This window comes from Mytilus edulis, chromosome 9 (assembly GCF_963676685.1).
Source record: "Mytilus edulis chromosome 9, xbMytEdul2.2, whole genome shotgun sequence".
NCBI classification, from domain to species: domain Eukaryota; kingdom Metazoa; phylum Mollusca; class Bivalvia; order Mytilida; family Mytilidae; genus Mytilus; species Mytilus edulis.
The window spans coordinates 63,984,317-64,001,892 of record NC_092352.1 but is presented as its reverse complement, the minus strand read 5'-3'; the positions used below and the strand labels follow the sequence as shown (position 1 = coordinate 64,001,892).

Sequence of the window (17,576 nt, the reverse complement as noted above, 5' to 3'; positions counted from 1 at the left end):
GCTCCATATCTGAATTTTTTCTATACCCCTTAATCTTTCACAATGGCAAGCTTCATGCTTTTACCATCAAGTGATCAATTATTCTGATATCCGCTGGTGTATACGGGCAATATCCCCGTAATTAATCCTATTGATTTTTAATCACTGGTAAACCAAACTATGACACGGTAATTAACAACTTGCAGTTAAATTCCATGAACAGTTTTAATCTATCCTAAAAAGTAAATTATCACTGATTTTCCATATATTTATTTTAGATTTAATCAAAATACTTGTATCTTCTTTCAATAAAAAAACATATGTGTTATGTTACAATGTTTATCGCTAGTCAACAATATACTAGAACTGCATAACATAACCAGTAATTATCATCCGACTCCATACACATTTCTCTGGATTATTTTTCGTTGAATTCTTAAATTCGTGGTTCGCTGTGACCCATGAAACCCACGAAAATTGGTACACCACGAATAAAAATGAATCCACAGTATAGAAGAAGAATATATACTTATTATCAAATCAATATCTTTAAGAATGACAAAAAAATTTGGAAAACTGATTATTTTAGTGAATTTTACGGCCTGGCCGATGATATTGGTCGATTTTATCCCTCGCTAAGACTCAGGGTAAATTTGGATATTATGGCTGAGACCTTGTGTAAATTTCCAACAAATCTATGGCTTCCATGAATTATTTCTTAAATGAAAATCATCCTTTATCTAACATAGATTATCATCTGACAGACAGACAGACAGACAGACAGACAGACAGACAGACCTAAAGTCCACTTCCACTTCGTGGGAAGGGGACTTACTAGAGGACTAATTAATAGTCTATTAAAATAAATCAGGGTTTTCTTTATTCAACAAGTCAAGGTCTAAAATGGAACCAAAAATAATATTTTTTCTACTTTTCCAGTTTTCAGCATTTTTTCTCTAAACACCACTTATTTCGCCCAAAAATAACCTCTTCCGCAAATTATATCAATGGATATTTTTAGTATGTTGTTAGTCCAAGTTTATACTATAATTTGCTCTAAAAAAAAAAACTTGTGTTGCTATTAGTTGGAGGTTGAGTGATTTTAGACCTAAATTGACTAGGCTAAATAAATCACACTTATTTTGGTCATTTTTTTTGACAAAATATATCTGCTCTATGATAAAACTTTTTTATTCACGATTAGAATTATGTGGTTAATTTATTGAGCAGTTCCGATAGTTTTTCAGTCTAACAGGGCCACCATAATTCATAAAACATGCGAAGACTCATGGAGTCCGAAATTATATCAATTTTAAACTATCAGACTAATTTCCTAATAGATATATATTGTTCCCAGATCATACTTATACTTACACTTAAAATTCTGCTAAAATATCTTGGTTTTAAACTTCCCCACCAATAATCTAAAAACAAAATATATATATATATATATATGTATATATAACATCTTCATGCCTTATATATCATGTACAGCAGTACGCCGCTAGATTAAAACTGACGTGGAAAGGTAACACACGGCCAGCGAAAGCTCTATTTTAAGAGCCCAGGTGGTCGTGTGGTCTAGCGGGACGGCTGCAGTGCAGGCGATATGGTGATATCGTGACACCAAATCGCCTGCACTGCAGCCGTCCCGGTCGTGTGGTCTAGCGGGACGGCTGCAGTGCAGGCGATTTGGTGATATCGTGACACCAAATCGCCTGCACTGCAGCCGTCCCGCTAGACCACACGACCACCTGGGCTCTCAAAAAAAAGAGCTTTCGCTGGCTGTGTGTTACCTTTCCTCTTCAGTTTTAATCTAGCGGCGTACTACAGTACATTATATATGAGGCATGAAGATGTTATTGTTACAGATCAGCTAAATTATCTATAGTAAAGGATCCTACAAATTAATGTAATATACAGTCACAGACAATTATTATATTTATAAGTACGTCTGAGTCAGTGACAACTCTACAACAGATGTATCCATCGGATCGCCATCAATGATGGTGATACATGACTGTGTACATAATGTATATACAACTCGTCTAAACATCAACCCAACAATGTTAGATCTGTAAATTTGCTTGCGCAAATTTTTGGTTCTTCCCTCGCCGGGATTCGAACCCATGCTACTGTGATATCGTGACACCAAATCGCCTGCACTGCAGCCGTTCCGCTAGACCACACGACCACCTGGGCTCTCAAAAAAATAGCTTTCGCTGGCCGTGTGTTACCTTTCCTCGTCAGTTTTAATCTAGCGGCGTACTACAGTACATGATATATGAGGCACGAAGATGTTATTGTTACAGATCAGCTAAATTATCTATAGTAAAGGATCCTACAAATTAATTTAATAAACAGTCACAGAAAATAATTATATTTATAAGTACGTCTGAGTCAGTGACAACTCTACAACAGATCTACATCGGATCGCCAGTTTTTTTGTTTTATATATATATATATATATATATATATATATAACTCGTCTAAACATCAACCCAACAATGTTAGATCTGTAAATTTGCTTTCGCAAATTTTTGGTTCTTCCCTCGCCGGGATTCGAACCCATGCTACTGTGATATCGTGACACCAAATCGCCTGCACTGCAGCCGTCCCGCTAGACCACACGACCACCTGGGCTATATATATAAAACGTCTGTATAGTAGTCAACGATTTTCCCCACGAGGGCGCTGGATCGTTACGAGTAACGATACATGTACACAATAAATAAATTATATAAACGCCTAAAAAAGTGTACACAACAACTCCAAATACAAAAAAAGGTAACTATAAATGTAATTATTTATAAATATTTCGGATAACAGATATCCTTCGTCAGTCAGATTCTGATGTGAAATGAATCATCTTTGAGTCTCGTTAGATTAAACTTTTACTAAATCTTGAATTATATACAATAAAAAAAGTCAAACCGAACATCAGTAAAGACACTTGCACCATTCTAAAAAAATGTTAACATGACATAGGTTATATGGTTTATTACAACAGAGAGCTCATATATATGCTTTAAATACAAATAATAATGTGCGATTTGAACTAGCACTATTCTAAAACTGTATCGGGAACGACAATTATGATGGTATAACATGTATACGCATGATAACGTCTGTAAAATTACCAAATAGACAGCACTGAACGATCTAAATATTTGAAATTGAGAGTAAAGTAGTTACAACAGAGTCTGAATATTTAAACATCGTGAACAAACGGCCGTACAAATGTAATAATATTTTTTTACTAAGTATAACTAGAAGAACGTGGCTAGGTACTTATACATCCCTCAAAAAATTAAGCAATTTAAATTGGTATCTTCAACAAATGTATTTAACAAATGAAAAAGGTTAAGAAAAAGAAACAGAGACTGTAATAATAAGTTATATAACCTGAATGTGAAGCACTACACGGAGTCGAACTACATCTTTTCATTTATCCCATTTGGTGCCAAAGTTGTTAATTTTCGTATCCAAAATCTTTCCCGAGCGAGTCTATCCTCCTTAGACCAAGCAGAGTTGTGGTCAATGATTTTAATGGTCAGTCGATTGAGATCTGCCTTAGTGTGGCCAGGGGATCTCAAATGTCGACTGAGAGGGAGGTCTGGCTTGCATTGGTAGTCGCTCGATGGCCGTTCATTCGTTTGTGAAACGGCTGTTCTGACTCGCCAACATACTGTTTACCACATTTACACTGTAAGAGATACACAACATTTGAAGTCTTGCAGTTAACATTGCAAAATATGGTGCATTCAGTATTTGTTTGCAAGTCAGACATCGTTTGTTTCCGCAACCCTTGCAAGATCCCATAGATGATAAGCCTGCTTGAGAGGATAAATCAGCTCTCACCAACAAGTCTTTAAGGCTTTTGGGCCTACGGAATGCCAGTACAGGTGGTTCGGGAAAGATCTTGGATAGTTTTGAATGTTTTTCGATCTCTTTCCAATTTTCGCGGATTAGGTGAGATAAGTTGTCAAATTTTGGATGGTAATTCAACACAAAAGGCACCCTCTTGTTGACCTTTTTTTTCTTTATATTGTAAAAGCTCATCTCGGCTGATGTTGTTAGCACGAGAAAAACCTTTATCAATGTCTTTTCTTTTGTAGCCCCGATGTTTAAGGTGACCGCGAAGTTCTTGTAGACGTTTTTTTGCAATATCGTTGGTGGAGCAAATCCTTTTTATTCGTATGGCCTGGCTGTAGGGAATGCTCTTGGTGCAGTGTTTGGGATGACAACTCAAAGGAGATAGATATTGATGTTTGTCTGTGGGCTTGCAATACAGATCTGTTAATATGTTTCCATCCCTCAATTGCGTTGTAGTGTCAAGAAATGTGATCTTAGAGTCAGAGATTTCATATGTGAATTTTATTGAGGGATGGGCATTGTTGGCATGATGAATGAACAGATTTAGTTCTTGTTCAGTATTGTCCCACTTCATGTCAATATCGTCGATAAATCGAAACCAAGAGAGGGGTTGATGAAGAGATGCATTGAGAATTCTTTGTTCTAATTTCCCCATAAATGAATGTCTCATCCAGCTTCTAACTTTGGTATTGAAATGCAATAACTTCGTATTTAATGGCGAACACTTCCTCCAAGTTAATGGAACAGCAATGGGAACAAAGATGGCCCCGTCTTATGCCAATATTTTTATGGGGAAATTAGAACAAAGAATTCTCAATGCATCTCTTCATCAACCCCTCTCTTGGTTTCGATTTATCGACGATATTGACATGAAGTGGGACAGTACTGAACAAGAACTAAATCTGTTCATTCATCATGCCAACAATGCCCATCCCTCAATAAAATTCACATATGAAATCTCTGACTCTAAGATCACATTTCTTGACACTACAACGCAATTGAGGGATGGAAACATATTAACAGATCTGTATTGCAAGCCCACAGACAAACATCAATATCTATCTCCTTTGAGTTGTCATCCCAAACACTGCACCAAGAGCATTCCCTACAGCCAGGCCATACGAATAAAAAGGATTTGCTCCACCAACGATATTGCAAAAAAACGTCTACAAGAACTTCGCGGTCACCTTAAACATCGGGGCTACAAAAGAAAAGACATTGATAAAGGTTTTTCTCGTGCTAACAACATCAGCCGAGATGAGCTTTTACAATATAAAGAAAAAAAGGTCAACAAGAGGGTGCCTTTTGTGTTGAATTACCATCCAAAATTTGACAACTTATCTCACCTAATCCGCGAAAATTGGAAAGAGATCGAAAAACATTCAAAACTATCCAAGATCTTTCCCGAACCACCTGTACTGGCATTCCGTAGGCCCAAAAGCCTTAAAGACTTGCTGGTGAGAGCTGATTTATCCTCTCAAGCAGGCTTATCATCTATGGGATCTTGCAAGGGTTGCGGAAACAAACGATGTCTGACTTGCAAACAAATACTGGATACCCAGACTTTTAACAGTCACTCCACTGGCACTGAATACACCATATTTTGCAATGTTAACTGCAAGACTTCAAATGTTGTGTATCTCTTACAGTGTAAATGTGGTAAACAGTATGTTGGCGAGTCAGAACAGCCGTTTCACAAACGAATGAACGGCCATCGAGCGACTACCAATGCAAGCCAGACCTCCCTCTCAGTCGACATTTGAGATCCCCTGGCCACACTAAGGCAGATCTCAATCGACTGACCATTAAAATCATTGACCACAACTCTGCTTGGTCTAAGGAGGATAGACTCGCTCGGGAAAGATTTTGGATACGAAAATTAACAACTTTGGCACCAAATGGGATAAATGAAAAGATGTAGTTCGACTCCGTGTAGTGCTTCACATTCAGGTTATATAACTTATTATTACAGTCTCTGTTTCTTTTTCTTAACCTTTTTCATTTGTTAAATACATTTGTTGAAGATACCAATTTAAATTGCTTAATTTTTTGAGGGATGTATAAGTACCTAGCCACGTTCTTCTAGTTATACTTAGTAAAAAAATATTATTACATTTGTACGGCCGTTTGTTCACGATGTTTAAATATTCAGACTCTGTTGTAACTACTTTACTCTCAATTTCAAATATTTAGATCGTTCAGTGCTGTCTATTTGGTAATTTTACAGACGTTATCATGCGTATACATGTTATACCATCATAATTGTCGTTCCCGATACAGTTTTAGAATAGTGCTAGTTCAAATCGCACATTATTATTTGTATTTAAAGCATATATATGAGCTCTCTGTTGTAATAAACCATATAACCTATGTCATGTTAACATTTTTTTAGAATGGTGCAAGCGTCTTTACTGATGTTCGGTTTGACTTTTTTTATTGTATATAATTCAAGATTTAGTAAAAGTTTAATCTAACGAGACTCAAAGATGATTCATTTCACATCAGAATCTGACTGACGAAGGATATCTGTTATCCGAAATATTTATAAATAATTACATTTATAGTTACCTTTTTTTGTATTTGGAGTTGTTGTGTACACTTTTTTAGGCGTTTATATATATATATATATATACCCGTAGTTCATGTCGAGTTCATGAGTCCAAATAACCCCCGCCCCCTTTGGAAATTCCTGGCTATGGGCCTGATATATATTAATATACTGAAGCTTCCATCAATCCCAAATACATATATGGATACCTTAATATATTTGTATCTCTGTAATTCAATTACAAGAAATCGTCTTTTATAATACATTGATATTTCTCAACATTTTTTATTTTAAGAAAACTTTTAATGTTACTAAATTTATTGCAAGTTATTTACACTACTCTAGAACTGCACTTTATAACCAGAAATAAACATTCAACTCAATACACATTTCTCTGCATTAATACATTGTTCAAATGTTTAAATTGGTGAAAATTTGTACACAAAGAATAAAAATAAATCCACAGCAATGCAAGACTAACTATTGCAATTTTAGCAAAATCTCCTCACAAATATATTATAAGTTACACAGTATGTAATTGTCAAAATATGAGAACTTATTGGGTCAATAAAAATGAGCCCAAGCCATACTCAAAAGAATCTTATTGACCCAATAAATTCTGTTGATAGATGATTGCACACTGTTGAAAGACAATTGCACACTGTGTAAAGAATTTATCCTGATTTTGTTATCACACCACTTATTTATTGTTAAATACTATATTAGGACAATTGCACACTGTTCAACGAATTAAACCAGATGCTCCGCAGGGCGCAACTTTATACGACCGCAGAGGTTGAACCCTGAACGGTTGGGGCAAGTATGGACACATTCAAGCTGGATTCAGCTCTAAATTTGGATTGTGATTGAATAGTTGACACAGCATAGGTTTCTGACACAGAATGAATGTGGTCTAATGAACTTAAAATATAGTTTTTGCCTTTGAGCAATTCACTATGCTGTTGAATATTAATCCTCTCAAAAAAAAATTTGAAGAAATTTTCTTTTTATTTATGAAATCTGAAATGAGAAAAATTTAGCCCCCCCCCCCCCCCCTTTTTTTTCAAATCCTCCTTTCCCTTTTTCCAAAACTGATCTCAATCAAATTTCTAATGGAGTTTGCAACAATAACTACTCATTTAAACACATCATAAAATATTGAAATGTAAAATAAAGTGCTTGTTATCACTGAATGGTAAAGATTGTTTTAATTTATCAGTTGGTAGTAAAAGTGAATATACATTGTATATTGTATAAAACAATGATTTAAGTTGATTCAACTACTATTCTGGACATAGAAAGATAACTTCAATTGAAAATTTCTTGCTATTGCGCAATACTGTGCAATTTAAAATATTTGCTATTGCACAATACTGTGCAATTGAATATTTCTTGCTATTGCACAATACTGTGCAATTGAATATTTCTTGCTATTGTGCAATACTGTGCAATTGAAAATTTCTTGCTATTGCACAATACTGTGCAATTGAAGATTTCTTGCTATTGCTGAATACTGTGCAATTGAAAATTTCTTGCTATTGAACAATACTTAATATAATAATTTTGGATCCTGATTTGAACCAACTTGAAAACTGGGCCCATAATCAAAAATCTAAGTACATGTTTAGATTCAGCATATCAAAAAAGCCCGAGAATTCAATTTTTGTTTAAATCAAACTTAGTTTAATTTGGACCCTTTGGACTTTAATGTAGACCAATTTGAAAACGGGACCAAACATTAAGAATCTACATACACAGTTAGATTTGGCATATCAAAGAACCCCAATTATTCAATTTTTTATGAAATCAAACAAAGTTTAATTTTGGACCCCAATTTGGACCAACTTGAAAACTGGGCCAATAATCAAAAACCTAAGTACATTTTTAGATTCATCATATCAAAGAACCCCAAGGATTCAATTTTTGTTAAAATCAAACTAAGTTTAATTTTGGACCCTTTGAACCTTAATGTAGACCAATTTGAAAACGGGACCAAAAATTAAGGATCTACATACAAAGTTAGATTCGGCATATCAAAGAACCCCAATTATTCAATATTTGATGAAATCAAACAAAGTTCAATTTTGGACCCTTTGGGCCCCTTATTCCTAAATTATTGGGACCAAAACTCTCAAAATCAAATCCAACCCTCCGTTAATGGTTGTAAACCTTGTGTTTAAATTTTATAGATTTCTATTTACTAATACTAAAGTTATGGTGCGAAAACCAATAATAATGCTTATTTGGGCCCCTTTTGTCCCCTTTTTTTAAACTGTTGGGACCTCAACACCCAAAATCAATCCCAACCTTCCTTTTGTGGTCATAAACCTTGTGTTTAAATTTCATTGATTTCCATTTACTTATACAAAAGTTATTGTGCGAAAACCAAGAATAATGCTTATTTGGGCCCTTTTTTTGCCCCTAATTCCTAAACTGTTTGAACCAACACTCCCAAAATCAATCCTAACCTTCCTTTTGTGGTCATAAACCTTGTGTCACAATTTCATAGATTTCTATTTACTTAAACTAAAGTTATAGTGCGAAAACCAAGAAAATTTTTATTTGGGCCCTTTTTGGCCCCTTATTCCTAAAATGTTGGGACCAAAACTCCCAAAATCAATCCCAACCTTCCTTTTGTTGTCATAAACCTTGTGTTAAAATTTCATAGATTTCCATTCACTTTTACTAAGTTAGAGAGCGAAAACTAAAAGTATTCGGACGACGACGACGACGACGACGACGACGTACGACGACGACGACGACGACGTACGACGACGACGACGACGACGAACGACGAACGACGACGACGACGACGACGCAGACGACGACGCCAACGTGATACCAATATACGACCAAAAAATTGAAGCGGTCGTATAAAAATGAACTGATTTTTATTTTTTTATAAATTCATCAAATCAATTTGCAAGAAATTACTCTAATAAAATAGGATATCATTATGCAAGTTCTTATTATCGTGATACACAACCAGGCGCATTATTCTCATTTATAAAAAAATCTCGCAATAATTTTCAGTATTTAGTATTTCTAATACATGTACAAGGGCTATCAAGAGTTAATATTCATACCTAGCACTTTTGATCCTGGTTTGTCCAAGTTTAATATACTGTTTGCAAAAGGTCCTATAAGTGTACTAAACTTTTTTGGCTCCTCAAACATATGATACTCTGGTAAAATAAGATACAACCTTAGAGCTTCTACATCAGGTGGAGACTGAGGTAAGGACGGCAATAAATAACACTCTAAACAGTTTGTTATCTGAAAATATAGCAACACAAGATGTTGTTTAGCTACAAAGCATTTATAAAAATTTATTCTTAAAATATACACCGTCAAAACCTAATGTCAAATTAAGAATGATGATTCTTGGGAAATACGATTTGGTATTTAAGAAGGTTTCCCGACTTTATTTTAGGTCAGAATATAGGTAGGCCTTTTTCATGGACGTCAAGTTGGTTACTTATTCCCTATTCCCTATTCGTTACCTATTCTCTATTCCCTATTCGTTACCTATTCCCTATTCTCTATTCGTTACCTATTCCCTATTCCCTATTCGTTACCTATTCCCTATTCCCTATTCATTACTAATTCCCTATTCCCTATTTATTACCTATTCGTTACTAACTCCCTATTCCCTATTCGTTACCTATTCGTTACTAATTCCCTATTCCCTATTCGTTACCTATTCGTTACTAATTTCCTATTCCCTATTCGTTACTAATTTCCTATTCCCTATTCGTTATAACCTATTCCCTATTCGTTACTAACTCCCTATTCCCTATTCGTTATAACCTATTCCCTATTCGTTATAACCTATTCCCTATTCGTTATAACCTATTTCCTATTCGTTATAACCTATTCCCTATTCCCTATTCGTTACCTTTTCGTTACTAATTCCCTATTCCCTATTCGTTACCTATTCGTAACTAATTCCCTATTCCCTATTCGTTACCTATTCCCTATTCCCTATTTATTACCTTTTCCCTATTCCCTATTCGTTTATCCCTATTCGTTACCTATTCGTTACTAATTCCTATTCGTTACCTATTCGTTACTAATTTCCTATTCCCTATTCGTTACCTATTCCCTATTCCCTATTCGTTACCTATTCCCTATTCCCTATTCGTTACCTATTCCCTATTCCCTATTCGTTACTTATTCCTTATTACCTATTCGTTACTTATTACTTATTCCTTATTTGTTACTTATTCGATTTTTGATATCCTTCCCCCTTTTTAATTGTTTATATTCTTATGTCTGGTCATCTATAATACTAAAATGACGAGGTCCAATTTGTCAGCCGTCATCACGAAAAAACGACGAATCAAAGAATACAACTTTATATATAACTAATATAGTACAAAGGTGTAGATTAAAAATTACACCACTCCAGGCCCTTTTGTTTTCCACGTTATTAATATTGCCAATAATTAAGAAGTTCCGGGTCGAGTCCGATACCGATACCAATAGTATATTTACCTGTTACCTATTACCTTATATGTACGTTCCGCATTTGACAGGCGCACCACCAAGGGTGTATTTGGAATATGCTATATACACGGGTCTTAATCATAGGGTTGACACTACCAAATTCATTCATTGTCAAATTGTTACCCATTGAGGTATTTTAATCAGTAAGACTTTCTAAGATAACAATATGAATACTAAAAATCTGGACTAAAAATAAGGCGTATAGGTACAATTTTCAATTTGTTAGCGGGCATGACGTAAAACAGCGAATCAAAGAATTCAACTTTATTTATAACTAATATAGGACAATGCTGTTGAATAAAAAATACTCCATTCCAGGACCTTTTGTTTTCCAATTAATTAATATTACCAATAATTGATAAGTTCCAGTTCGACGGGTTCAAACAGAAAGATTTGAAAGCAGAGAAAACTGTGTATCAGATGAAAATACTAATACTAAAATAAGGCTTGCGCATAGTTATATACTTTAATTCAGTCATGGACCTGCGATATCACGGGTGTGTTCTAGTAGTTCTAAATTTGTTGAGGTAAAATGACCTTTTTATGACCTATTTATATGTGTTTGTGCTTAACCGATCCTGTTGCTCTATGTTAGATACTTATTTGTTTCTTATTTGATTTTTATACGTTCTACCTTTTAAATGTTTTATATTCGTATGTTTGAAGATCTGGTTCTTGGACCAAAATGACACAGACATTAACAACTATAGTTCACGATACGGCCTTCAACAATAAGCAAAGCCCATGCCGCATGGTCAGCTATAAAACATGTTAGCGGGGTGCACATCGTTTCGGAGCTTGATTAATACCTTGTTTATAACACGCGTATTATACGTTGCACCTTTTAGAAAACGATTTTCAATTGTGTTCTTGTGTCTGGCGGTAACTATGTGTTCTTAGAGATGAAATAACACTATTAGCGCGTATGTACCCGTTCCAGCGCTCGGTTTATACCCTGTTACTTATTCGTTCCTTAATCGCTTTTAATACGCGTGGTATACGTTGCACCTTTAAAAAAAAGGATTTAAATTGTTTTCTTGTTTCTAGTGGTAGATTTCGTTTCTAAGAGGTGATATACCCCTATCAGCGCGTAAGTAGCAGTTTCAGCGCTCGACTGATACCCTGTTACTTATTCGTTCCTTATTCGCTTATAATACGCGTGTTATACGTTGCACATTTAAAAAAATGATTTTCAATTGTTTTCTTGTCACTGGTGGTAAATTTGGGTTCTAAGGGGTGAATTAACCCTATAAGCGCGTATGTACCCGTTTCAGCACTTGACTGTAACCCTGTTACTTATTTGTTTCTTATTCGCGTCTCATACGTTTGTTATACGTTGCACCTTTTAGAAAATGATTTTCAATTGTTTTCTTCTTTCTTGTGGTACCTATGTGTTCTAAGAGGGGGGGGGGGGGAATCCTATTAGCGCCTTTGTACCCGTTTCAGCGCTAGACTGTTATCCTGTTACATATTTGTTCCTTATTCTCTTATAAAACGTGTGTTATACGTTCCAATTTTAAAATGAAATATTTTCGTGTCTCTGGTGGTTACTGCCGGTTCTTAGAGGTGAAATTACCATAATAAAACATATGTACACGTTTCAGCGCTAGATACCCTGTTACTTATTCGTTCCTTATTCGCTGATAAAACTTGTGTTATGCGTTGCACCTTGAAATAAATCGATTTTCAATTGTGTTCATGTCTCTCGTGGTAACAATGTGTGATGATATAACCCTATTAGCGCGTATGTAGCCGTTCCAGCGCTCTGTTACTTATTCGCTTATTATTCATGTGTTATACGTTGCACTTTAGAAAGGATTTTCAATAGTGTACATAAGTCTGGTGGTAACAATGTGTTCTTAGACATGAAATAATCCTATGAGCGTATGTACCTGTTCCAGCGCTCGGATAATATCCTGTTACTTATTCGTTCCTTATTCGCTTATAATACATTTGTTATACGTTACACCTTGAAATAAATCGTTTTTCAATTGTGTTGATGTTTCTGGTGGTAATAATGTGTTCTAAGAGATGAAATAACCATATAAGCGCGTATGTACCCGTTCCAGCGCTCGGTTAATACCCTGTTACTTATTCGCTTATAATACGTTTTTTATACCTTGCACCTTTTAGAAAAGGATTTTCAATTGTGTTCATGTCTCTGGCAATAATAATGTGTTCTTAGAGATGAAATAATCCTATTAGCGCGTATGTATCCGTTCCAGCGCTCGGATAATACCCTGTTACTTATTCGTTACTTATTCGCTTATAATACGTTTGTAATACGTTGCACCTATTAGCGCGTATGTACCCGTTCCAGCGCTCGGATAACTCCCTGTTACTTATTCGCTTTTAATACGTTTTTTATACGTTGCACCTTTTAGAAAAGGATTTTCAATTGTGTTCATGTCTCTGGTGGTAAAAATGTGTTCTAAGAGATGAAATAACCCTATTAGCGTGTATGTACTCGTTTCAGCGCTACAACGATATCCTGTTACTTATTCGTTCCTTATTCGTTTATAAAACGTGTGTGATACGTTGCACTTTAAAAAGAAATATTTTTGTGTCTATGGTGGTAACTGTCGGTTCTTAGAGGTGAAATAACTCTAATAGAACATTTGTACCCGTTTCAGCGCTCGACTGATACACTGTCACTTATTCGTTCCTTATTCGCTTTTAATACGCGTGGTTTGCGTTGCACCTTGAAATAAATCGATTATCGATTGTTTTTATGTCTTTTGCAGTAATTATGTGTTCTCTGAGGTGAAAAAAACATATTAGCGCATATTTACCCGTTTCACCGCTACACTGATACCCTGTTACTTATTCGTTCCTTATTCGCTTAAAAAACGTGTGTTACGCGTTGCACTTTAAAAAAGAAATATTTGTTGTCTGTGGTGGTAACTGTCGGTTCTTAGAGGTGAAATCCCTTAGAATACATTATAACCGCCAGGGACATGAACACAATTGAAAATCCTTTTCTAAAAGGTGCAACGTATAACAAACGAATTATAAGCGATTAAGTAACGAATAAGTTACAAGGTATAAACCGAACGCTGGAACGCCGGGGTAAATACGCGCTAATAGGGTTATTTCATCTCTAAGAAGACATTGTTACCACCAGAGACATAAATACAAGTGAAAATCTATTTCTAAAAGATGCAACGTATAACAAACGTATTATAAGCGAATAAGGAACGAATAAGTAACAGGGTATTTACCAAGCGCTGGAACGGATACATACGCGCTAACAGGGTTATTTCGTCTCTAAGAGCACATTGTTACCACTAGAGACATGAACACAATTGAAAAAGGATTTATTTCAAGGCGCAAGTATACCCCACGTACTAAAAGCGAATAAGTTACGAACAAGTAACAGGCTATTATCCGAGCGCTGGAACGGGTACATATGCGCTAATAGGGTTTTTTCACCTCGGAGAACACATAATTACCGCAAGAGACATGAAAAAAAATTATAATTGATTTATTTCAAGGTGCAACGTATACCACGCGTATAAAAAGCGAACAAGGAACAAATAAGTAATAAGGTATCAGTTTAGCGGTGAAAAGAATACATATGCGCTAATAGTTTGTTTTCACCTCAGAGAACACATAATTACCGCCAGAGAAATGAAAACACTGTATAATCGATTTATTTCAAGGTGCAACGAATACCACGCGTATTATAAGCGAATAAGTAACGAATAAGTAACAGGGTATCAGTCGAGCGCTGAAACGGTTACATATGTTCTATTAGGGTTATCTCACCTCTAAGAGCCGACAGTTACCACCAGAGACACAACAATATTTCTTTTTTAAAGTGCAACGCATAACACACATTTTATAAGCGAATAAGGAACGAATAAGTAACAGGGTATCAGTGTAGCGCTGAAACGGGTACATATGCGCAAATAGGGTTTTTTCAACTCAGATAACACATAATTTCCGCCAGAGACATGAAAACAATCGATAATCGATTTATTTCAAGGTGCAACGTTTACCACGCGTATTAAAAGCAAATAAGGAACGAATAAGTAACAGGGTATCAGTCGAGCGCTGAAACGGGTACATATGTTCTATTAGGGTTATTTCACCTCTAAGAACCGGCAGTAACCACCAGAGATACGAAAATATTTTTTTTTTTAAATTGGAACGTATAACAAACGTTTTATAAGCGAATGAGGAACGAATAAGTAACAGGATAACAGTGTAGCGCTGAAACGGGTACATAGGCGCTAATAGGGTTTTGTCTCTCTTAGAACACATAGGTACCACCAGAGACAAGAAAACAATTGAAAATCATTTTCTAAAAGGTGCAACGTATAACAAACGTATGAGACGCGAATAAGAAACGAATAAGTAACAGGATAACAGTGTAGCGCTGAAACGGTTACATAGGGGCTAATAGGGTGTTTCCCCTCTTAGAACTCATAGGTACCACAAGAGACAAGAAAACAATTGAATATCATTTTCTAAAAGGTGTAACGTATAATAAACGTATGAGACGCGAATAACAAACGAATAAGTAACAGGATAACAGTGTAGCGCTGAAACGGAGACGCGAATAAGAAACGAATAAGTAACAGGATAACAGTGTAGCGCTGAAACGGTTACATAGGGGCTAATAGGGTGTTTCCCCTCTTAGAACTCATAGGTATCACAAGAGACAAGAAAACAATTGAATATCATTTTCTAAAAGGTGTAACGTATAATAAACGTATGAGACGCGAATAACAAACGAATAAGTAACAGGATAACAGTGTAGCGCTGAAACGGTTACATAGGGCTAATAGGGTGTTTCCCCTCTTAGAACTCATAGGTACCACAAGAGACAAGAAAACAATTGAATATCATTTTCTAAAAGGTGTAACGTATAATAAACGTATGAGACGCGAATAAGTAACAGGGTAACAGTCGAGCGCTGAAACGGGTACATACGCGCTTATAGGGTTAAATCACCCCTTAGAACCAAAATTTACCACCAGTGACAAGAAAACAATTGAAAATCATTTTTTTAAATGTGCAACGTATAACACACGTATTATACGCGAATTAGGAACGAATAAGTAACAGGGTATCAGTCGAGCGCTGAAACTGCTACATACGCGCTGATAGCGTTATATCAGCTCTTAGAAACGCAATCTACCCCTAGAAACAAGAAAACAATTTAAAATCCTTTTTTTTAAAGGTGCAACGTATACCACGCGTATTAAAAGCGATTAAGGAACGAATAAGTAACAGGATATAAACCGAGCGCTGGAACGGGTACATACGTGCTTATTGGGTGATTTCATCTCTAAGAACACATAGTTACCGCTAGAGACAAAGGTGCAACGTATAATACGCGTGTTATAAACAAGGTATTAATTAGTCAAGCTCCGAAACGATGTACACCGCTCTAACATGTTTTATAGCTGACCATGCGGTATGGGCTTTGCTTATTGTTGAAGGCCATATCGTGACCTGTAGTTGTTAATTTCTGTGTCATTTTGGTCTATTGTGGTGAGTTGTCTCATTGGCGATCATACCACAACTTCATTTTTATACAAGCGCTAAAAGGTGATTTCACCTCTTCGAACCAAGAACCAGATCTTTAAACATACAAATATAAAACATTTCAAAGGTAGAACGTATAAAAATCAAATAAGAAACAAATAAATATCGAACATAAATCAACAGGATCGGTTGAGCACATACACATATAAATAGCTTATCAAAAGGTCATTCTACCTCAACAAATTTAGAACTATAACCTGAGATAAGAATATAAACAATTAAAAAGGGAAAAGGATATCAAAAATCGAATAAGTAACGAATAAGGAATAAGTAATAATAACGAATAGGGAATAGGGAATAGGGAACGAATATGTAACGAATAGGGAATAGGTAACGCATAGGTAAGGAATAGGGAATAGGGAATAGGTAACGAATAGGTAACGAATAGGGAATAGGTAACGAATAGGTAACAAATAGGGAATAGGGAATAGGTAACGAATAGGTAACAAATATGGAAAAGGAAATTAGTAACGAATATGTAACGAATAGGGAATTAGTAACGAATAGGTAACGAATAGGGAATAGGGAATTAGTAACGAATAGGTAACGAATAGGGAATAGGGAATAGGGAATTAGTAACGGATAGGTAACGAATATGGAATAGGAAATAAGTAACAAATAGGTAACGAATAGGGAATTAGTAACCAATAGGTAACGAATAGCAAATAGGGAATTAGTAACAAATAGGTAACGAATAGGGAATAGGTAACGAATAGGTAACACAATAGGGAATAGGAAATAAGTAACGAATAGGTAACAAAGAGCGAATAGGGAATTAGTAACGAAAAGGTAACGAATAGGGAATAGGGAATTAGTAACGAATAGGTAACGAATAGGGAATAGGGAATTAGTAACGAATAGGTAACGAGTAGGGAATAGGGAATAGGTAACGAATAGGTAACGAATAGGGAATAGGGATATAGTAGCGAATAGTTAACGAATAGGGAATAGGGAATTAGTAACGAATAGGTACCAATAGGGAATATGTAACGAATAGGTAACCAATAGGTAACGAATAGGGAATAGGGAATTAGTAACGAATAAGTAACGAATAGGGAATAGGGAATTAGTAACGAATAGGTAACGAATATGGAATAGGTAAAGAATA

The 17,576-nt window shown here is 35.5% G+C and overlaps 1 protein-coding gene across 4 annotated transcripts in view; it reads right to left on the bottom strand.

Moving 5' to 3' along the window:
* Positions 1 to 17,576, bottom strand: part of LOC139488805 (probable E3 ubiquitin-protein ligase HERC4) — a 248,104-nt gene that overhangs the window by 117,548 nt on the left and 112,980 nt on the right. For all 4 annotated transcript variants that reach the window (XR_011656085.1, XM_071274726.1, XM_071274728.1 and 1 more), the window contains exons 13-14: positions 9,490 to 9,679; positions 1,354 to 1,403 (exon numbers count right to left, since the gene is read on the bottom strand). Coding sequence is in view for 3 of the 4 variants with exons in the window: in XM_071274726.1 (XP_071130827.1) it covers positions 1,354 to 1,403; positions 9,490 to 9,679 (240 nt within the window). In the remaining variant the exon portion in view is untranslated. The remainder of the gene's footprint in view (positions 1 to 1,353; positions 1,404 to 9,489; positions 9,680 to 17,576) is intronic.